At 47.5% G+C, this 22,772-nt stretch overlaps 2 protein-coding genes across 4 annotated transcripts in view; one reads left to right on the top strand and one right to left on the bottom strand.

Moving 5' to 3' along the window:
• Prim2 (DNA primase subunit 2) overlaps window positions 1–22,772 on the bottom strand; it is a 133,607-nt gene extending 110,835 nt beyond the window's left edge. For 2 of the 3 annotated variants that reach the window (XR_010857760.1, XM_067131270.1), the window contains exon 1: window positions 22,638–22,772. The gene's annotated coding sequence lies outside the window, so the exon portion shown is untranslated. Of the gene's footprint in view, window positions 1–22,072; window positions 22,198–22,637 lie in introns of those variants that run through there. The other variant, XM_067131271.1, reaches the window with a different exon arrangement.
• Window positions 15,807–16,868, top strand: LOC136854426 (piggyBac transposable element-derived protein 4-like). The gene has a single exon (XM_067130722.1). The coding sequence runs from the start codon at window positions 15,807–15,809 to the stop codon at window positions 16,866–16,868; it is 1,062 nt and encodes a 353-aa protein (XP_066986823.1).

Here is a 22,772-nt window from a genome sequence, read left to right as displayed (position 1 = left end):
TAACACTGATTTTGTTGTTTCCATGGTGAACTTCGTCTTTTGTACAAAGACGTTGAGGGCACTCACATCCAGTACTGGTCTCCACCCCCCCAAGCTCTTGGGAACCAGGAAAAGGCGGTTGTAAAATCCTGGCAAATCCAGATTTTGTATTTTCTCTATTGCGTTCTTCTGCAATAATAAGGAAACTTGCTGTTGAATCGCCTGTGCCTTGGACTCGTCTCTGTATCTGGGCGACAGATCTATTGGTTTGTCTGCCAACGGGGGCTTTCTTAGGAAAGGGATTTTGTATCCATCCTTGAGTAGTTGAATGGACCAAAGATCCGCTCCTCTTTTCTTCCACACCTGCCAGAAGTTGAACAGCCTGGCACCTACCGCTGCCTGAAGGGGAAGAACGTCAGGTCCTGTTTCTTCCCTGTCTAGAGCCACTTCTTGTTGTAGATCTTCTACCCGCCCTCGAGGAACCTCTACCTGAGGGCCGACCACGAAAGGGCTGAGATCCCTGAAACACAGAAGCCTCAGCCTTACTCTTTTTAGTGATGAAAGTCGTTGGTAGGACTTTCCTTGCTGTCTTCGATATAAGATCTTGTGTGGTTTTCTGAGCTAAGGATGTAGAGACCTCTTTTACCAAGTCTTGAGGGAAGAGGTGAGAGGAAAAAGGGGCGTAAATTAGTTCCGATTTTTGACTGGATGTGACCCCATTAGCTAGGAAAGAGCAAAGATGGGCCCTTTTCTTCAGGATTCCTGCTGAGAAAAGCGCCGCTAATTCGCTGGCACCGTCTCTGATTCCTTTATCCATACACGACATCAGATGTACAAGTTCTTCGGTGTCGGTCATGCTGAATAATCCCATCTTTCTTCCTAACGCTCCCAGGGTCCAGTCCAGAAAATTAAAGACCTCGAAGGCCCTAAAAATTCCTTTGAGGAGGTGGTCCAACTCTGATGTTGACCAACAAAACTTCGTTCTCCCCATGGCCACTCAAGCAGATGAGTCAACAAGATTTGAGAAGTCTCCTTGGGAAGAGGCAGGTATTCCAAGGCCGAACGATTCTCCAGTTTGATACCAAACGCCGATCTTGAAGCTAGTTTGGCTGGAGGAAAAGCAAAAGCTGTCTTTCCTTGTTCCTTCTTTGAAAGCATCCATTCATTCATCATTTTAAGAGCTCTCTTGGACGAAAGGGGACAAAACCATCTTCATAAAAGCTGACCCTTAGATGCCTTCCCAAGAGTAAATTCTGAAGGTGGGGAACGAGGAGCCGTCGGAATAAAGTTTTCAGGGAAAACTTCCGCAAAAAGTTTCATAAGTTTTTTGAAGTCTGATGAAAGTTGATGGCCTTTACTATCGTCTTCTTCCGAAACTTCTTCGATATGATCCACAGGAGACTGAGGGATATCATCAATCTCTTCTTCTGATTGACCAAAACCAAAGTAGCGACATCTTTCAAAATATCACCTTGACGCCGGCATCCTGGTGTCCAGTCTCTTGACATCTGGTGTCTTGGCGTCCATCTTCTTGTAGTAATAAAGTATGGCGTCCAGCCTCCTGACGCCTGGCGTTTTGGCGCCCAGATTCTTGACGCCTGGCGTCTTGGCGTCCAACTGATGCCTGGCATCCAGATTCTTGACGCCTGGCGCCCTGGCGCCCATCTCTTGACGCCTGGCGTCCATCCTCTTGCGCAACTCGGGCGCCCTGGCGTCCAGACTTCTGACAATCGTTGTCCCGTCCAACCTTAAGGTCGCTTGAGAACTGGCCGCCTGTGCGACATCTGTCAAAAGCTTCCTCAGGCTGACGTAAAATGATTGAGGCCTCTTGAATAGGAGAAACATTCTTCCCACGTTCGCTGTCCCGCCGCACCTTGAAGTCACTTGAGAACTGGCCGCCTGTGCGACATCGGTCAAAAGTTTCCTCAGGGCGACGTACAGCCATCGGTGGACAAAAGTCTGCATCCGTCTTTTCTGCAGGCTGCAAGACTTGCATCAGGGAAGAGAGTTTCCGTTGCATGTCCTGAATTAGACTGATTTCCAGCTACCTGCTGCTGGGGATCGACAGGGGAGCTGCAATATCAACTACTAATTCATTTTCTTCAATGAGACGTTGGAAATGAATGTTCGGGACGCCCGATCTCATTTCGTCATCAGCGAAGCAGACGCGGCCACCCGATGCGACAACATATGTCTGCTTTTCACTGGAGAGCAATCGTCCAAACTAAGAGGGAACGCTCTGGACTGCTCCAGTGACTACATCCCGGGTAGGAAGCTGTCAAATCCAGACGCGCTCCACAGAAGGAAGTTTCCTTTGAGGGGTCTCGATAACGGATGTATGACGCCAGCCCCATCTAGTAACAGCGTCTTCCGACAAGGACGAAAACACTTTAACCTCGCCTTTCCTATGGCGAGGGTGAGCGCCCTGGGAAGCGTCAACAGGTACGCTCGAGGGGACGACTGCTCGGTAGCTAAAGCCTCTCGCCTCCCTTCGCTGTCGACATTCCTTCTCACAGGGGTTGGTGAGCTTGGAAGAGGTCTAGGACTAGGAGCACGACAGGACCGAGCAATCGCACCTCCACAACACTTGCACTTTTATTTTTCTCATTAACACTTGAATGTTTCAGATCTCTCACATTCGACCATAAATCCTCTCTGTCTCTTATGAGGGATTCTACCTTTTGTCCAAGGGTTTGAATGGCAGTCATCATGTCCTTCAAGGTTGGTTCCTTATCAGTATCAGTGGGGGTTCTGGGACTACCACTACTGGGGAATGAATAATAGGATTGATATTATGAGGAGAATCTTCAATTCCTGACTATCTCTAGAAGAGCGAGATTTACTACTCCCGGCTCTTCTGATCCTATCCCTTTCAAGCTTAGAAACATATCGGTAGTAATCCATCCACTCTTTCTCTGATAAACCAAAACATTCATCACATCTGTCCTTTAACTCGCAATTTTTACCTCTACAATTTACACAAATAGAGTGGGGATCCAACGCAGCTTTAGCAAGCCGGGTTTTACACCCCCTCACACACATTCTCACACTCGAAGCAGAGTCAGACATCTTGGAAAGAGAAAAAATCATAAGAAAAATCCAAAGCGAGCAAAGGTCAAAATCAACAATATCTAACAAATCCAGAAAATCCAAAGCAAATCCAAAAAACAAGCGAAAGCCAAAGCCAAAGTGTACTTCACCAAAACTCTGTGAAAAAACACGGGCCAAACGAGCAAAATTCTTAACGATGCAACCGGTATGGCGGCAGGGAAGATCTGAGGAACAGTTGGAATGGTTCAAGGTACCTGGGTAGAGGGCGCACTAGTGGTACACCTGACTACCCATCGGCGATTGCTGCGAGTTTTGAAATTCTGCCGCGCGTCAGGGACTTAAGCTATATATATAACTACCAGGTAAGTCAGATGTTTAAAAATACAATTTACTTTTAAAAATTGTTATTTGTTCCGACACAATATACAAACCCTCGGTCCTTTACATTAGGAGACTCACTGATTGGAGGGAGGAATCTGATAAAGTCTCTCTGAACTGACTGGAGTTCACCCACTGAGCTGATCTAACCCTTCCTGGTCGAACCACCAGGTTGAATAACAAGGGGAGACAAGCAGTGTGGAATCGGAAGGAGAAAAATGAATTTCTGAAAACCAATTCCTCTAACTCTTCATCAGCCGGACAAAACTAAATCCATCGAATTGTAAGCTCAAAACGCCAACAAAGGGTATTGTCTCTCTGAACTGACTGGAGTTGTCATCGTGAGAGCGAGGAAGGAAAAACTAAGGGGACAAAAGATCCCTCAGTTGTCAGACTTCTGGGTCCCTTTGAAAGAGAATCTAACGCCAACAGTTCATGCAAAGTGACTTGACCTAGAAGAATTTGATGTCGGATGACAATAAAGGCAAATACAAGCATTGGGTTTGTCTCATAGTCATGGTCTCCTTCCTCCCTTTGCAAGAGGAAGGAGTCGGGTTGCTTCTATTAACCTGAACGGAAATAGAACGGGCTCCGTTATGTGCTTACCTGCCTCGATCGCCAACTAGTCCAGCTTGTAAAAGGCACGTCCGCTCCCTGCCCTTGGGAAGAGAGCCAGGATGGGGAGAAAGAAGAGAGGCCAGTCACTCAATATTCAATCTCCCAATCACAACCATCCGCACAAAAGATAGGCGAGGCATGCAACCTGTCCTGTTAGAGGAGCTGGATAAGCTAAAAAACTTGAGCAGCCACCACAGGACCCAAGGAAAAAGTGTCCAAGGACTTGTGTGCAACATCCCAGAGGTAGAAGGAGGTGAAGGTAGTCTGTTGGGACCACACACCCGCCTTCAGCACCTGTGATACCAACATATTCTTCTGGAATGCAAGGGACGGACCAATGCTGCGGACCTCGTGAGCTCTCGGACTAAGCGTACGGCAGTGTCGTCTTCTCCTGCAGCAGAGCACGCTCTCCTTATCATCTCACGGCCAGAAAGAGATGGTGTTCTTGGACACTTCTTTCTTGGTCGAGCCAGTGCTAACGAAGAGTCGCCGACACTCAGGCCGGAGGTGCCGAGTCCTCTTCAGATAGCGTCGCAGCACTCTAACAGGACACAGTAGCATCTCGCCTGGTTCATTACCTACAAAGTCCTCTAGGGAGGGGATCGTGAAGGACTCAACAGGAATCATTCAGGGACAGATGGGTTCTGAGTCTTCATTCTGCTACAAAATCCGGGATCCCCCCCATCCCCTCGAGTGTTTAACATCAAAGGAAAGTCCATGAAGCTCGCCAACTCTCTTCGCCGATGCCAGGGCAAGCAAGAAGACAGTCTTGATGCTCAGATCCCTGTCTGACGACTCTCGTAAAGGCTCCCAATGACGGTGCACGAGTCAGGCTCCTTAAGACAAGAGTCACATCCCACGCAGGGGGCCTGAGATCCCTGGGTGGGCAAGACCGCTCAAGCTTCTCATGAGTAGAGAAATCTCAAGGAGAGGAGATGTCTACTCCTTTCAGCCGTAAGACTACGCCGAGTGTGGCGCGTAGCCTTTACAGCTGAAACGGAGAGAAGCTTCTCGGTGAAGGAAGACGAGGAAGTCCGCGACCTGCTGAACAGTAGCTCCGACCGGAGAGATACCCTTCCATGACACCAACCACAGAAGACGGACCACTTTCCCTGGTATACCGCTGCGGAGGATCTTCTGAGGTATCCTGCCATCTCTGTTGCTGCGCGACAAAAAAGCCTCTCGCTCACAAGAGATGGTGGATAACATCCAGCCGTGAAGACACAGGGAATGCACTGCCAGGTGGAACCGCTCTGCGTGAGGTTGACACAGAAGGTTGGGCTAGGGGATCTCTCAGTGCCTCGGAGAGGAGAGCCAGGTCCATTACCAAACGGCCTGGGCCATTTGGGTGCCACCAGAGTCATTCTGAGATTCGGGTGATCATCACTCGGCTGATCACCGCTGCAAATCAGACAGAATGGGGAAAAGGCGATGCGCCGAGATTGTCCCACGGGTGTTGGAACGCGTCCTCTGCAGCGGCCCATGGGTCCGGCACGACAAAACAGAAGACCTGGAGCTTTCTGTTGCCCGGGTGGCGAACAGATCGATGGCTGGACGCCCCACAGGTCGAACAGCCTTTCCGCTACTTCCTGATGGAGGGACCATTCGGTCTCTACCACCTGGCTCTGGCGGCTGAGCTTGTCTGCCACGACATTCCTCTTGCCTGGAATGTACCTGGCTGACAGCTCTGACCGAGTGAGCCACGGCCCACTGTGCACCTGCATCGTCAACTGGTGAAGCTGGTGGGACACCAGTCCCCTGCTTGTTGACGTATGCCACTACCGTGGTATTGTCGCTCATCAGTACCACGGAGTGTCCCATCACTTTCGATCCTGAACTCTTGGAGGGCCAGGAAGGCCGCCTTGAGTTCTAGGATGTTGATGTGAAGGTGCTTGTCGTCCCCGGTGCCACACTCCCAAAATCAGCAACTCCTCCAGGTGTGCGCCCATCCCTCGGTCGATGCGTCCGAGAACAGAAGCATGTCCGGAGGGGGAGTATGCAAGGATACTCCTATCAAGAGGTTCCTGTCGTCCATAACCACCAGTGAAGGTCCTTTCTCACCTCCTCGGAAAGAGGAATGAGGAAGGACTGGGGTCTTGGGACTGGGACCAATACTCCTTTAGTCTCCACTGGAGAGACCGCAGGTGAAGACGCCCGTGAGGTACTAGTTTCTCCAAAGACGACAGGTGACCGATGACGACTTGCCACTGCCGAGCTGGTTGCTCCTGCCATGACAGGAACAGCTGTGCTGCCTGCCTGAACTTGCTGATACGAGAGTTCGAGGGAAAGACTTTCGCTGCCACCGTATCTATCAGCATGCCCAAGTACTTTGTCCTCTGCTTGGGGGTGAGATCTGACTTCTCCAGATTTACCATGATCCCTAGATCCGGGCAAAACTCGAGGAGACGATCCCTGTCCTGTAGCAACTGCGAGCGAGAACTCGCCAGGACTAGCCAGTCGTCGAGATACCTCAGAAGACGTATCCTGTGCGAGTGGGGCCAAGCTGACACGAGAGAGAATACTCTCGTGAACACTTGGGGAGCGGTCGAGAGCCCGAAGCAAAGTGCCCTGAATTGGAAGATCGACTCCCCGAGGACAAAGCGGAGGTGCTTGCGAGAGGACGGATGGATGGGTATCTGGAAATACGCATCCTTCAAGTCCACCGTAAGCATGAAGTCGTTCTCCCTGATGGAGGCCAGCACAGTTTGCGCTGTTTCCATCGTGAACCGAGTCTGGCGAACGAAACGGTTCAAGGGAGAGAGATCTATGACCGGTCTCCATCCCCATGAGGCTTTCTCTACGAGAAAGACGCGGCTGTAAAAGCCTGGAGACTGGTCCGACATGACTTCTACAGCACCCTTGCTCAGCATGGCTTGCACTTCTTGCTGTAGTGCGATGTCCTTCGACGAACCTGGAAGATATGTTTGGAGATGGACCGGTGAGTAGGTGAGGGGAGGCCGAGACTCGAAGGGTAGTAGATATTCCTCTCGAAGGACATCCACTATCCAGGTCTTGGCTCCGTGTCGCTGCCAAGTTGCCCAATGGCTCGACAGGCAGCCCCCACCTTCGGCAGCTTTTGGGGGAACGCCACCCCTAGCGCCCTTCCCCCTTCTTCTTCTTACCCTTGCCCCCTTTACCGGCTTGGAAAGTGGCCTGAAAAGGGCGGGAGGGACCCCCTTCTCAGGGCAGAAGAAGGCTGGGTGTTTACTGGGGACCCCTTCAAGACTGGGACTTCCTAGGGGCCGAGGAAGTGCCAGCCTGGCCCAAGACCTGGCCGCAGTGGGGTTGATTAAGACCGGGAGGTCTTGACCACTGCCTGGTGAACAAGCCGGTCGCTGTCATCGGCACGGCGCTTGTCCACCGCAGCATCCACCAACTCTCTAGGGAAGAGAGAGGAGGAACCCAGCAACGGTCCATTCCGGGCAGGTCATAGCTGATTCGGGACCTACAGACCTGGCAAAGTCAGAGAGAACGGCATCCCTCCGCTTTAGCACAAGGTTCGCCCACAGGTTTGCAGTCTGGTGGGCGAGGTAGGAAATAGCCCTACCCCCAGACTGGCATAGTCTCCCAAAGGCGGAGTCCTCCCCAGATACAATAGTGCCTGAGGAAGCAGCTACCTTCGATACTGTGAATGACCACAGATCGAGCCAGGAGACTGCTTGGAAGGCCGCCATAGCGGTGGCTTCCAGGGTTGCAGCTTCTTGCTGAGAGAGAGATATGCTCTCTGCAGTCAATTGCTGCAACGACAGACCCGGGTCCAAACGAGTCAGGTCCGGGTCAACCTGTTTGGTCAGCAACGCCCCTTCCACTGGAGCGTAGAAATGCTTCTGACGAGGCAGAGGAGGAAGAAGCTTGTCCGAGCAGCTCGAACGAAGCGAACTGTCTTGCCCAGACACAAGACTGTTCACCTGGTCAAGTACCCCCTCGGCAAGTGTGGACCACGGCAGCCCCACCGAAGCCTTGGGTTCCTTCTTGGGTCCCCAGAGGGATTCGAGGCGCAACGGACGATCCACAGATGAGGCCGTGGTCCCTTCCCCGAGGTCATTGTGCTGACGAATCAGCGCGATAACCTCCACAGAAGTCCTCTGTATTTCAGGGGTGTCCGCATCCTGGGGCAGAGGACCTCGAGTCCTTCCAGAGTGCGGTCCTCCAAACTACCCTCCCTGCAGGAGGGAACCTCGGCAGACCCCGTGGATCTTCCTGAACTTCGCAGGTGTAGGACCTGGTCGAGCCAAGAACCGAACCAGGTGCGTACCCCCACACAGTAGAACTGAGGAGAACACTCCCCAGAGCTCCTCCACTCTGACTCTCGCCGCCTGGGAGAAACCAAAGGGGCGGAGGGGACAGGCGAGGAAGATCAGGTGCTCCCACTGGCTTTACTGGCAGAACCAGCAGAGGCAGTGGGCCGAGAGCGGTCACCAACCCGCGGTGATGACGAGCCCCGGGTCGAGGAGACTGCTTCAGCCCAGGTGAAGTGATCTCCCGAGGAGAGCGGAGCGGCTCGCGAGCCGAGCCGAGCCGTTACACTCGCCTCCCCGAGCCGCCAGGCTGGCCTGCGGACGTGGCTGGGGACTGGGAGGAGTCGAACGCACAGCTGACTGGCGTGAGCTTGCGCTGTCCTCTGACGCCTCCCAGTCAGTCTTCTTCGAGGCAGGAGCCTCTCGGGAAGACTGAGTAGGGGACTTCTTCCCTACCTCTCCTTGCGTTTGGTCCGCGGGCTGAAGCACTATCCTGGGAACCTGACTTGGCACCTGAAGGAGTGCCAGCAGGAAGAAGAGACGGCGCACCTGCATGCCCCGGCTCTTTCTCTGCCCCACGCCCTGGTCTGTACGGGCGAGAAGTTTCTCCGTATCAGATTGGGGTTCCCGGGGTCTCCTTGGGGACCCGGGTACTTGGAGCAACTTTAACGAAATCTGTCCAACGACTCGCTGGCCTTAGATGCAGGAAGTTTCTTAGGCACAGCGGGGGAGTGCCGACCTTGGTCTGCACGCCCTTGGCTCCCGATGCCCCTGGCCTGGAGGCCAAAAACAGCGGTTCCTGATCCGAGGATCGGGAAGAGCCGACGAGAGATCCCAATGCCTTCCCTGTGGAAGGAGGCAGACCCTTAGAAGTCTTGGTGCGAGATTTCTTAGGGGGGTGAGAGGCAGACTTTTTCTTCCTCAGCTGCGAAGCCTCGGAAGGAGAAGCGGAAGAAGCAGCAGACGAAGACGACAATGATAATGAAGATGAAGATGAAGACGACGACACCTTCCTAGACCTCTTCTTCTTCTTCTTCACCATCTGCTTCAGGAATGCTGTCAAGTCCCCAAGCCAGGAAAGCAGCAGACTCAGGAACAGCAGGAGGGGCTGCAGAGCAAACGGAAGGCACATCCCAGGCAACGATCGCAGAGAGCTCGAGCCAGCATTTGCCTGGGTAGAGAGTGCAGCGCGTCGGCCAGGAACAAAAGTGGGCGGGGCCGGGAATGCAGGCGCCGCCCTCCCACATGAAGATTCAAGTCAGGCCGTGCCAGGGTCGATGGAATGGGGACGGAAGCAGACAAAGGGCCGGGCTGGAAAATCAGACGAGGAACAGCATTCGAAGACAGGCCAGGGTCAGCAACAGGGGCAGCGACAGTCACATAAGGGCATGATGACGTCACCATGTAGGCAGGCCAGCACACGTGAATGGAGCCAGGAAGCCGGGAAGCAGTGGAACAGCGTGCTGCACCGCAGGTGACGCCGATGCTTGGGTGTCCAGATGCGACGCCAACTGACACCGGCATCTGGGCAAACCTCAAAAGGTGACTGATGTAGTGGTGACTGTTGTTGCCAAGGGGTCGTGACTAGAGCGGGGGCAGGGGAGCCAATCCTCCAGTGACGAGCCAGGTAGGCCCAGGTGTAGCCAGGATGAGCTTGGAATCGGTGTCTGGCTATCCAGTCCGGGACCTGAAGCAAAACTCGGGTCAGTACACGGCCTCTACTCACTCTGGAGGAAAAACTCCCTCCGGACGGGAAGAGACTTCAGAGAGGATGTCACGGTCAACTCCCCCCCACCGCCCTTCCACAAATGATGAAACGTAAGAGGAAGGGGAGGGGGAGTCCTCACCCGAGGGAGAGGGAGCAAGCAGGGGAAGTTTGCTGGGAGGGAGAACGAGGCCCGACACATTCGCCACCAATGGAGTCAGAGGGGCGATTTCCTCGGACGACCCCTTGCTAAGGCTTACTCGGTAACGTCTCCTCCTTCGAACTTGCCCCATTGCTCGGAGGACCACGAACAACACTCACTACAGGGATCGATTCGTGAACACACACATCCCCTGCAAGATGTACAGAGGGCGTGGGTCCATGTCAACTTAGAGATCTAAATGAATTGCATTTCTTACCCCCAACCCCGGACACACACGCTGGGGATAGGAGGGTTTAGCTGATTTCTCCATGATAATGAAAGCAAAGCAAAGAATTTCCCACCAAAAAGAAGAAGTATAGCTGTCAGGCAGAGAGCGACAAAGAACAAATGCGGCAACCGTCCCAAACAAATATATTTTCATGATAAAATTAAGTTTCCGAACAGATTGAACGTTTACATCCGGCAGGCGGTACTCCCAGCCTCCCGGACAGTAGTTAACTGCCTAACCACCTTGTTTGAAGTTCAACGGCCATTTCCAGCCTATGCCTGAAAGTAATCCTAATGTAAAGGACCAAGGGTTTGTATATTGTGTCGGGACAAATAAAGTTTTATATATACTTACCAAGTAATTACATAGCTACTGGTTCCCTAACCTACGGCAGCTTAGAAATTCAAAATTCGCTGCGGTGGCGCTGTTATCGTTGGTGTGTAAGTGACAACGTCCCGCCACCATCCGGGACTCGAGGAAACAAACTAGCGGATAGCTCAATTCATTTTATGCTCTCATGTTCCTGCAAGGGGAGGAGGGCGGGCTTCGATCATGTAATTACTTAGTAAGTATATATAAAACTTTATTTTATTATAAAAATGTCATTTTTATATAAGTATAAGTAACTTACCAAGTAATTACATAGCTGATTCCACATTGTAAGGGGGTGGGAAAGAGCATGGACATATTCTACTCCAAAACATTAATTAAGTAATGAGTTTGAACTAGAAAGGTCGCTAACATTGAATAAATCTTTGTTTGTTTCCTTACCGGTTGAGAGAGCTGCTGCTGGAAGGTACTGCCTCTGGTCGGCGCTTCTCTCAACTTGTAGTGGATGTGGCAGTATAGCCAAGAGTTGCCACTACATTAGTGGGAAACCTTAAAGCGGAGGAAGTACACCGTATGCTGACAAAGTTTTTAAAAGATGCCCTTGCCCTGGGCGAAGACCAGAATACAAAATGAAAACACTGTCACCTACACCAAAAAATAAAACCAAAAAACCCAACCATTATTAAAGATAAAGTACGAACTGGTGGGTACTCCAGGTACAATGTACCCCCCGGCTTCCCAACGACTCAAAACCTTAAGTCAAAGCAAGTGGATAGCAAAGAAACAGATAGATTCCTCATGCTTCCTCTCCCAGCACCATGCCAGCCACAGATAAAGGTCCTAAAGTGCTACAATTTTCAAATACAGTTTCTATGTCCTTGAGGTAATGTGAGGTGAATATGGACTTGCATCTCCAGAACGTCGACTGTAGGATTGAAGAAAGAGACAAGTTGTGTTTAAAAGTGAGGGAAGTTGCTACTGCCCTATTTTCGTGAGCCCTAACCTTAAGTAGAGGAAAAGCTTCTTCCTGGATCTGAGAGTGGGCTTTCTAACATTAAATCTCTCAGAAAAAAGGATATGGCATTTTTGGAGAGCGGGCGAGCTGGGTTTTTAACAGAGCACCAGAGGTTGCTCGAAGGTCCTCTAATCTTTGCCATCCTCTGAAGATAGTACCTGAGGGACCTCACTGGGCAGAGGAGTCTTTCTTCTTCCTCAGGTCCTAAGATATCCATACGGTTCTTGATGACGAAGGACCTAGGCCAGGGTTTAGAAGGGTCCTCGTTCTTTGCGAGGAAACCAAGAAAAAGAGAGCAGACTGTGGCCTCTTGTGCAAAGCCTATTCTCTTGTCTATTGCTTGTAGCTCGCTAATACATTTGGCAGTAGCGAGAGCCGTTAAAAAGTCTTTTTCGTGAGATTCCTCAGGGAAACAGAACAAAGAGGTTTGAAATGAGGACCTGAGAGCCACTTCACTACAACGTCTAAGTTCCAAGAGATGTTGGGAGAACTATCTTTCTTGGACGTATTGAAGGATTTGATCAGGTCGGTGATATCTTGGTCAGAAGACAGGTCCATTCCTCTGTACTTAAAAACTGAGCTGAGCATCAACCTATACCCTCTGATGGTAGAGGTCGATAGCTTCCTGTTGGACTTTAGGAATAAAAAGTTGGCTATCTGGCTTATAGATGTTTCAGAAGAAGAGATGTTATGGCAGCTGCACCACCTTCTGAAGACTGTCCATTTTGATTGGTAGAGCTTTGTAGAAGAAGCTCGTCTACATTTCGCAATTGCCTCTGCAGCTTGTCTCAAAAACCCTTTTGCTCTGACAAGGCGCTTGACAGTCTGAAGCCTGTCAGAGCCAGAGCGGATAATCCTTGGTGGAATCTGAGGAAGTGAGGTTGTCTGAGCAGAGACCATTTTTGTGGAAGAAGTCTTGGGTAGTCTACCAGGAGTCGAATCAAGTCTGGAAACCATTCCTTGTTCGGCCAAAATGGGGCTACAAGGGTCATGGAGGTGTTCTGATGCGTTGACAGCTTGTTGATTACTTCCCTGATCATTCCGAAAGGAGGGAAGGCGTACACATCTAAGTTTATCCAATTCAAAAGCATGGCGTCCATGCTCCATGCTTGAGGATCTGGGATCGGAAAGCAAAAGAGGGGTAGAAGGTGGTTTCTCGACGTTGCGAAAAGATCCACTGTGGGTTTGCCCCAGTTTCCAAAGGTTGTTGCAGACTACTGAATTTAAGGTCCATTCGGTTGGAAGGACCTGTTTGAGGCGGCTTAATTTGTCCGCAATCACGTTCATCCTCCCTTGAATGAACCGGGTGACAAGAGAGACTTGGTTCTCTTCCGCCCACAGAAGGAGATCCTTCCCCGTCTCGTACAGGGAGAAGGAATGAGTGCCCCCCTGTTTGCGAATATATGCAAGAGCTGTGGTGTTGTCCGCGAGTACTACAATCCTCTTGATTTCTGATGTAATCAGGAAGATGAAAGAGTCTGGTTGAGTTTTTCTGCACCAATTCGCTTTGAGGAAAAACTGAAGGGGTCTCATGTGCAGTCTGCCTAGAATTACAAACTGCTCTACTGAAGCAAGGGTCCCCAGAAGACTCATCCACTGTACTGCCGAGCAGGAAGGAAGAGCAAGGAACTGACTGACAGTCTGAGAGCAGTTCTTGACTCTTTTGGGTGACAGAAAAGCCTGAAAAGTCTGAGAGTTCAGAATCATCCCTAAACAGGGAATCTCCTGAGATGGAATCAGAAGGGATTTCTTTTTGTTTATGAGGATGCCTAACTCCTGCGTCAGGCAAAGAGTTCTTCTCAAGTCCACCGCGCACTTTTCCTTTGACGATGAGCTGAGAAGCCAACCGTCTAGATATAAGTTGATGTTGATTCCCAGAAGGTGAAGCCAATTCCCCAGAGGAGCAAGGATTTGTGTGAAAACTTGAGGAGCTGTCGATAAGCCAAAGCATAGGGCCCAGAACTGTAGTATCCTGTCCTGAAAAACGAAGTGTAGAAATTTCCGTGAGTCTGGATGAACAGGGACGTGAAAATATGCATCCTGCATATACAGGGTGACCATCCAGTCCCCCTGTTGTACTGAGGACATGACAGAGCGAACGGTCTCCATGTGAAACTTCGTCTTCAGTACGAACACATTCAAAGCGCTTATATCCAGAATGGGCCTCCAGCCCCCCGAAGCTTTCGGGACCATGAAAAGGCGATTGTAGAAACCTTGGGAGTGGGGCGCTAGCACTTCTTCCACTACTTTGGAAAGAAGGAGTCCGACTTCTTGAAAGAGGGCCAAAAACTTCGTGGAACCTTTTGAGTATGCTGTCAAGGCGATTGGAGATGTAGTTAAGGGAGGAGTCTTTACGAAAGGAATGGAGTAGCCCCCCTTTAGAACCTTGATCACCCAGGGGTCTGCTCCTCTGTTCTCCTATTCCTTCCAGAAAAGTAGAAGCCTGGCTCCTACCTGGGCATGGAGGACTAACTTCTCACTTCTTCGGGCCATGTAATGTGGTCGATCCCGAAGCAACATTAAATGAACGTTGGGACTGCTTCATGCGAGATATCCTTTGATATATACAGCCAACTACTGCTGTGTCTGTGATGCTCACTGTCAACCTGAAAGAAAAAGCAAAGATGATTAGTAGAGGGAGACTCCTCTCGCTACAAGGGGAACTGCCCTACGCAGCGGGAGGAGGTACTCTTGAAGAGGTCGCCCGATCGCTCCCCGCCCCTGGTCTTCGCCCGATGAGCGAGCAAAGAGAGCGAAGGAGAGAGATCTACTAAAGGGGAGAAGGAAGAACCTACGGGAAGAGAAAAAGGATGGAGGGGAGGCCACCAAGGGCACCGTGGAAGTGGAACTTACCGACGACGCCACAACCTCCCACCCAGCCCGTAGTTCTCCAAGCGCAGGCAGCGAGCAACACTCGGCATAAGTAGGAAGGAAATAGTGATGCCCCTTATACATGGAGGGCAGAAGCCCAAGAAGGGAACGAACTCTTACGTCCCAATCAATGTAGGGAAGTGAAGATATTACATCCCAAACTATATCTCCGAATGTACGGGGGAGCCTTCAGTATCTACGTAAAGGGCTGCTGGAAGAGAAGCATTACCCCTCGGTTACGCTTCTCCAATTACGCCCTTGGCCGTCAAACCCAAGACACAGCGCAGGGAACGACGGCTTATGCAAGGTTATCACAAATCGTGGGTTTGTATTAACCCCTTACAAGATTAACCCGAGATATATCGTTATCAGTGTGCTAAAAATTTTGGACTTACCACGAGATATCTCGAAAAGTTAAACGTGAATATTGGGCTAATACTGAGATTTCGTGGCTCAGTATTGTTACAGCAGGCTTCTCCGAGATATCTCGCCCTATATCATACGTTTGGCAGTGGTATTTGCTGCTGGAAGTCTTGAGTTACCAACGATAATTTTCTGTATTTTTTCGTGCAGACGACGCGTCATTAGTAGCACTTCAGCTGCCATCTTTGACCTTTGTTTTTTTGTTTTTTGCGTATTTTTGCCTAATTAGGTAAGTTTGGTTGCATTATTTGTCATCTTAGACTGATTATATGTTATATTATTGATTCATCGTGTTGCTGTTGTGTCTTTTGTTAGCTAACCCCATGAGTATTTTGTGGTATATAGAGTAACCGGTGATCTTGAGAGGTTGTTCGTTCGTAAGTACGTATTTTATATCGTATTTTCACCTGTTCGTAAATTTGATTGTTTATTTGTCATCTAAGACTGTTTATATGTTATATTATTGACTGATTATGATGATTTCGTGTCTTTTGTTAGTCTCTTGACCATTTTGTGATACCTCAAGTATAATTTTTTCCGAGGATTTTTTTTTTCTTTTTTTACGATGAGTACGCACTATTTTACTAGCTCTCCAGTGGTGACTTTTAGAATCTTCTGTATTTCTTCATTTTCACGTTTTAGGTAAGTTTCATTGTTCTTTTTTTTTTTTAGACTGTTTATATGATATATTGTCAAGTAATTTGTTAGTATCTTGACTATTTATTTATTATTCTAGCCTTTTATTTATTTTTTATTTTAGCCCAGTTATGGCAAATTACCATGACAACAGTGATACTCAGGAATCATTTACAGAGCTTGAAAGTTCTGGCTCAGAAGGCGACGATTCAAGCTTGGATGATTCCAGTGACGATGACAGCGATACCAATACAGATGCAGATACGGTAATGGATGAAACACAATGGGAGGAGAATCGCAGATTCTACTGCCCTCCACCCCCTCGATTTCCATTCACAGGGACAACAGGTCTCAATATCCCAGGGAATATTGAAAGTATGTCGCCTTTAGATTTTTTCCATGTGTTTTTTGATGACGAACTGATTGAACTTATTTGCACTGAAACCAATAGATTTGCTGAGCAATGCAATGCAGACCCAAATACGTGGCATCCTGTAACTCCACCTGAACTCAGAGTTTTCTTAGCACTAAATACTTTGAAAGGAATTGTGAAGAAGCCTGAAGAATCCTTGTATTGGTCTAAAAATCCACTTCTTAGAACCCCAATTTTTGCTGAAACTATGCCTTTCAAAAGATACAAGAAAATCAGGCAGTACCTGCATTTTTCTGATAATGAAGCATACGATGCAAATTTGCATCCTAATCCCAAACTGAATAAGATATATCCTATTTATCTGCACTTAGAAAATAAATTTAGAACTGTCTACACCCCACAAAGAGATATTTCAATTGATGAGAGTCTCTTGCTATATAAAGGAAGATTGGGATGGGTACAATATATCCCATTGAAGAGATCAAGATTCGGCATAAAGTTCTTTATGTTATGTGAAGCGAGTACAGGATATGTGTGGAGTTTTTTGATTCATGTAGGTAAAGGAACACAATTCGACCAGGATTTCAATGAATTGCCTAAATCCTCACAGGTTGTAATGACTTTATTGAAACCTCTTTTGAATAAAGGCTATTGCCTTACAATAGACAATTATTACACCAGTCCTGAGTTAGTGGATATTCTAGTAAAATGTAGAACAGATTGCTATGGCACTGTTAGAATAAATCGAAAAGACCTGCCAGTTTCATTGAAAACTGATAAGTTGAAGAAGGGGGAAATGTTTGCTTATCGTGAGAGGTAAAGTTATGGCCATGAGATGGAAGGATAAAAGATGTTGTTCTACTCTCCACAGTTCACAATAGTGATGAAGTTGAAATTGCAGTAGGAGAGGTACGAAAAAGAAGGCCAAAGTTGTAGTAGACTATAACCACACAATGGGTGGTGTGGATAAGTTGGATCAAAATTTGGCAAATGATCCTGTTCCCAGGAAAAGAACAAAAAATATTACAAAAAAGTTTTCTTCCATCATCTAGATCTAGCCCTTTGGAATGCATATCAGTGTTTCAAGATGAGTAATGAAAATTGCTGTTCATCTCTCAAATTCAGGTTGGAAATAATTGATTCAACTCTGAAGAAGTATCATGCTGAAATCCCTCAAACAAGACCAGGTAGACCATCTATTTCAGCGAATCCTACCCGCTATTCAGGAAGGCATTTTCCAATTGACATTCCTCCTACACCCAAAAAGAAATTTCCTAGAAGGCAATGTGTTGTTTGCTCTAAGAAAAGGATAATAATGGAAAACCGATCAGACGAGTCTCGCTACATGTGTGAGATATGTGAAGTTAGTCTGTGTATAACCCCTGCTTCATCTCATACCACACAAAATGATTGGGAAATACACTGGTTTATGTGAAGTGAATTTTTTTTTTTTTACCCAAATGAAGGGAAATATATGATTTTGTTTATTCTAATGGTGAAATTTTTTTTTTTACTCAAATGAAATGAAAAAAATACTTTTGTTTATCAAAATGAAGTGGAAAAATAAAAAGTTATCAAGCATCAATATGTTTTTTATTCAATTCCTTTTATCAAAATTACTAAAACAAAGCATACAAGATATCTCGTGATAGAACAAAATGATTATAATTTATACTAGATAACTCGTTATTGGCCATAAAAAGGTCTCAAGTGGAGTTTCTAAAAATTACAATTTTACATAAAATAATCACAATTTTCTGTTTAAATCAAATTAGAATAGAGTCTAAACAAGTTATATTTTAATTTAATTCAATAAAACAATTAGATTCTTTTTGAAACATTATGTTGAAAAAATAAGTCTTTTAAGAGGTTAATAAATATCAAACACACGTACAGTATATATAAACAAAAATACAGAAAGATCCCACCGGGATAATAAGAGCTTAATGACAGTCAGGCAGAGAACAAAAAACATGTCAGCAACGCATAACAGCCGAAAGCAAACTGGAATGTTTACTTCCAGGCAGGTGGGTATTCCTGCCTACCTGGCGGTAGTTACTGCCTAACCACCTTGCTCAAGAGTTTAACAGCCGTTCCCAGCATACGCCAGAAAGTGATTCCTGATGTAAAGGACCGATGGTTTGTATATCGTGTCGGAACAAATCACGATTATTATCAAGTACCCCACTCATGGACTTGCCATGGAGTGAGGTAGCTCCCCTTTCTTGGGTAAAAACTGGGCAATCAATTAATAAATGCTTTACTGTTAAAACTTCTTGACAGGAACTACAGAATCGGGCCTGTCTCCCTTCTCCACTTTGCATCAAGTATCTAAGAACAACTCCAGAAAACATCGATCGGAACAACTCATAATTCATTATATTAACCCTTAGTGGACGGATTGAGCTTCAGTGAGAAGTAAAACAGGTTTGAGGAGGTGACGGATTGAGCTTGAGTGTGAAACAGACTTACGCACCTCTGTTATGGTAATAATGATTCGAAACAAAGGTGCCAATACTTCCGTATGCTATAAATTCACTAATGGCAACTTTTATACAGACGTGAGAGTTAGGCCAGTATCAGTAATGCTTGTGACTTCAAGGTGGAAGGTACTGCATCTCTCTCTCTCTCACATGAGTCTTTGTGTAAATTTGCTTGTAAATATACGAAGGGGTTGCTGTTGTTTTTTGTTTTTGTCTTTTATGATATGTCGGTTGTAAATGTAATTTTACAAAGAAAATTGCAAAGAAATATTAGAAAAAGCATGTAAAAGTAAAAAAAGTTACTGAATCTTCCTTCTCGTAAACTTACGTGAACATTTTACAACAAATATGCAAAAAATTTGTTACTGCTTTTATTTCTTATCTGTTTTGATATTGTGTAAGCAGTAATAATTTTACAAAATCCAAAAAACTTATTTATTAGAAAAAACATATATAAGTTGGTAAAATTTATGATTGTCTTGTAAATGAGGCCCCACACACAAGGGGTTGTAAATAGTCATTTTCAACTTCTTGTTGAAGGTAGGGAAAATTTTTTTAGAATTTTTTTATTTACACAGTGTGAATGTACATGTCATTCTCTTTCCACTGATGTGATTTTTTTTTTTTATTTTGCCGACCTCAAAGTTTCCCCGGTCTGGGGTGCTGCACATTGATAAATAATGCCGTCCCTTAAGAGTTAACAGAGGCGCCTGTACCTAAACAGATATTCACATCAACCCCATACACAGACCCTTTTACCACTGGCTTTGGTTCTGAGGGCTAACCCAGAAGTCCTATATCACAAGAAACAACCCCTTTCATCTCTTCTCTTTCTGCTGCTCGGTCCACCAAATACTTCGTCGGCCCGAGAGGCTCCAAGAACACCCCCTCGAGGAGTTCTCCTACCTGTCAGGTCAGCGCTCCTAGACTCATTCTGTTCAAGAAGCGGACAAAACGCCAACTGTGATATGCAGACTTGCAAGCACCACAATATTTCACCCTACAAAACTTCTTAGTATGGCCCTGCCTATTACAATTATAACAACGCCCCTGAGATCCTGAACTCGCAGAAGACTTAACATCCTCTTGTCTTGGCACATAACCTCATAATTGTGGAATCAGAATTATGTACTCTGTGTATGATGCTTTGGAATAGCCCCGGAAGATTTCGGCATCCCTTCCAAAAAGGAGCTATCTACCGTAGGGCATTTCGACGTGCTTACGAATTTGAGAGAATAGTAAATTTTCACCCGACCCTTTTTCTATCTCCTTGTCAAAACTATTTACGATAGCCTCAGGAACGTCATTCAGGATCCACGCATATTGCAAAAGTTTCTCAACATTCTCTACCTTAATAGTCTCCATTTACCCAACCAGAATTTCTCAACTTCGAAAAATCCCTTGCAGAGTCAAAACATCTGGCACCAAACGTGACCAGCAAATCATGGTCTTTATGGACCTTGAAAAGAGATCTGAGATCTCGAACTGTATCACCGGCCCCAGCTATTCCATATGACATTCTCAAAAAATCCTTAAGATCTTCCCAGGTCCTACACTTCAAAAAGAGATAACTCCGGCAACACTGTCCAATATCTCCTCCTTTATCTAAACTACGGAGGCCTTTTGCCATTCCACAGAATCTCGAGCACTCAAAGCGGCTCGCCAACGAGCACCCAAAGCAGCCCCCGTCTTACAGGTGGAACCTCTAGGACTGGGAATGGGGTCACAAACTGGGGTCTGCACACCCGCAGCTCCTGAAACACAAAACCCAGGGGTATGCGAATCGGTTCCCTAACCCGAAGGTTGGGAAGAGCCAATGAGATCCACTGCCTCCTCAGAAGGAGGCAGTCCCTAGACATCCAAGGACATCAAGGGGGGAAGAGGAAGCAGCCTTCCTCTCCTTCGGCCAACGGAGGTCTATCCAGTTCCCGGGCCCCCTCGAATCTCGGGAGAGGAAGGGAAGAGGAAGCAGAAGATGAAATCGAAGATAAGGTGAAGAAGACGGCGGCTACTTCCACAGGGCGACTTCCTTCACCTTCACTCCGACATCTTCTACAGGATGGTGGACAAGAAACATCGTAACCTCCAGGACATATAAGCAGGATCACAACAGAAGCGGCCCAGGACAAGACCACCAGGAGAAGTTGCAGGCATGATCAGGACAGCTGATGCAGGAGCTACAGAAACAGTTTGAAAAGCAGGAGCTACAGCAACGGCCAGGAACATCACATGAACGTCACCAGCAGCGACAAGAACAATCAGGACGGCTGTGGCAGGAGACCAGGAATAGCCACCCAGAGACTGTCACCGAGTCAACAGGAGCATAACACAGGAAACAGCAGGAGCAGATGGACCAAAGATATGCCAGAGGCAGTGCCACAGCATACACAGAATGATCCCGACGTGGAACTAAGCCATTCCAACCAGATACTGTGGTTGATCCTGAAGCAACACTGTAAAAATGTCGGGACTCCTTCACGCAAAGATATCCCAACTGAGATTTCCAGCCAGCTACTGCTATGCCTACAATGCTCACTGTCAACCTGAAAGAAAAAGCGAAGATGACTAGTAGAGGGAGACTCCCCATGCTCGAAGGGGAACTGCCCTATGCAGCAAGAGGAGGCCCCTGAGAAGAGGTTGCCCGACCACCTCCCACCTCGCAGTCTTTGCCTGACGAGCAAGCGAAGAGAGCAAAGGAGAGATAAGGAAGAACCTACAGGGAGAGACAAACTTACCAACAACACCCGCCACCTCCCCCCAACCTTGCAACTCTCTATAGCGCAGGTGGCGAAAACAACACTCAGCACAAGTAGAAAGGAAGTAGCCATGCCCTTGTACACAGAGGGCGGAAGCCCAAGAAGGGGAGCGAACTCTTACATTCTGATCAATGAAAGGGAGCGAAGATATTATGTCCTAATCTAATACCTACGAACGTAAAGGGGAACACCTTCAGTATCTAAATGAAGGGCTACTGGAGGAGAAGCAATACCACTCGGTTACGCCCCTCTAAATATGCCCTTGGCCGTCAAACCCAAGACCCAGATGCAGGGGAACAACAGCCTATGCAAGGCTATCACAAATCGGTAGATCTATAGGGTAGCTCCGCGTCGCCGACAGCACTATAACTTGACTTTTTCTACAGTTTTTTGGTAGCTAATTATGAATTTACCTGTCATTTTTGGCGCTCGAGTCTAATTAACCTGTAATCAACCCCCGAAGTCCATCCAACAGGGGTTTCCATACGCGATCTTCACATGACAGAGCACGGGTATATACGTCTGTTTCGAACGGTTCATATCCTGTCCAGCAAGTGCAATAACTTGTTAACATATGGGTTCCCAACCCCGCCGCCCATCCCCGGGCCAGTACTAAACACGGCGAAGGGACATTCCATTTGGCCGACAACAAAGATGCAGCGTCGGTATCAGAACCCCTAAAGTGTAGAAAAAACCAGTTGAAAAGGTAAAAACAGGCGCGGAGCTAATATACAGAATTACCCACAAATCATTGGTTTGTATTAATAAACATCAAACACACGCACCAGGATAATAAAGAGCTCAACGACAGTCGGGCAAAGAGATCCGAAAACATGTCTGCAACGAAAGCAAACCGAATGTTTACATCCGGGCAGGCGGGTATTCCTGCCTACCTGACGGTAGTTACTGCCTAACCACCTTGTTCCAGAGTTTCACGGCCGTGTCCAGCTTCGCCGTAAATAATTCCTAACGTAAAGGACCGATGGTTTGTATATCGTATTGGAACAATAAAATAGTGGCGAGTTTTTGGTGGACTGAAAGACATGGATTTTTTGAGCCCTGCTTTGGCTGTAGCAACACCTCACTTCAACTTCATTGTCCATTGCCCAGGCTACCTACGCCTATAGCCTAGTCTAAAGGCCTTCACTACATAGCCTAGTACATTTAACGTTGAAGAAACTAAACAGATGCATGATATTCGGCAGATTCAAATATACATCGTCTAAAACGAGCAGAACCGAGTCAGTCACGGTCCCGCATCATGTTCTTTATTGCCTGAGCACGGCCCATAAGCAAACGGAACAGCGACAACAAAATAACATTAGATGAACTTCTTGGTTGTTTGCTCACCTTAAATGACAAATTCCTCAGTAAATAAGAGGCAAAACCCAAACGTCGATTTTTCGGTAGACAATCTGACGAGTTTCACCTGCATTTGACAAGACAATCGTTGCGCGCCAAGTAGCAAATAGTGTTAGTTCAGAT

This window comes from Macrobrachium rosenbergii, chromosome 29, assembly GCF_040412425.1.
Source record: "Macrobrachium rosenbergii isolate ZJJX-2024 chromosome 29, ASM4041242v1, whole genome shotgun sequence".
NCBI lineage: Eukaryota > Metazoa > Arthropoda > Malacostraca > Decapoda > Palaemonidae > Macrobrachium > Macrobrachium rosenbergii.
This window is presented reverse-complemented; position numbering and strand designations above follow the sequence as displayed.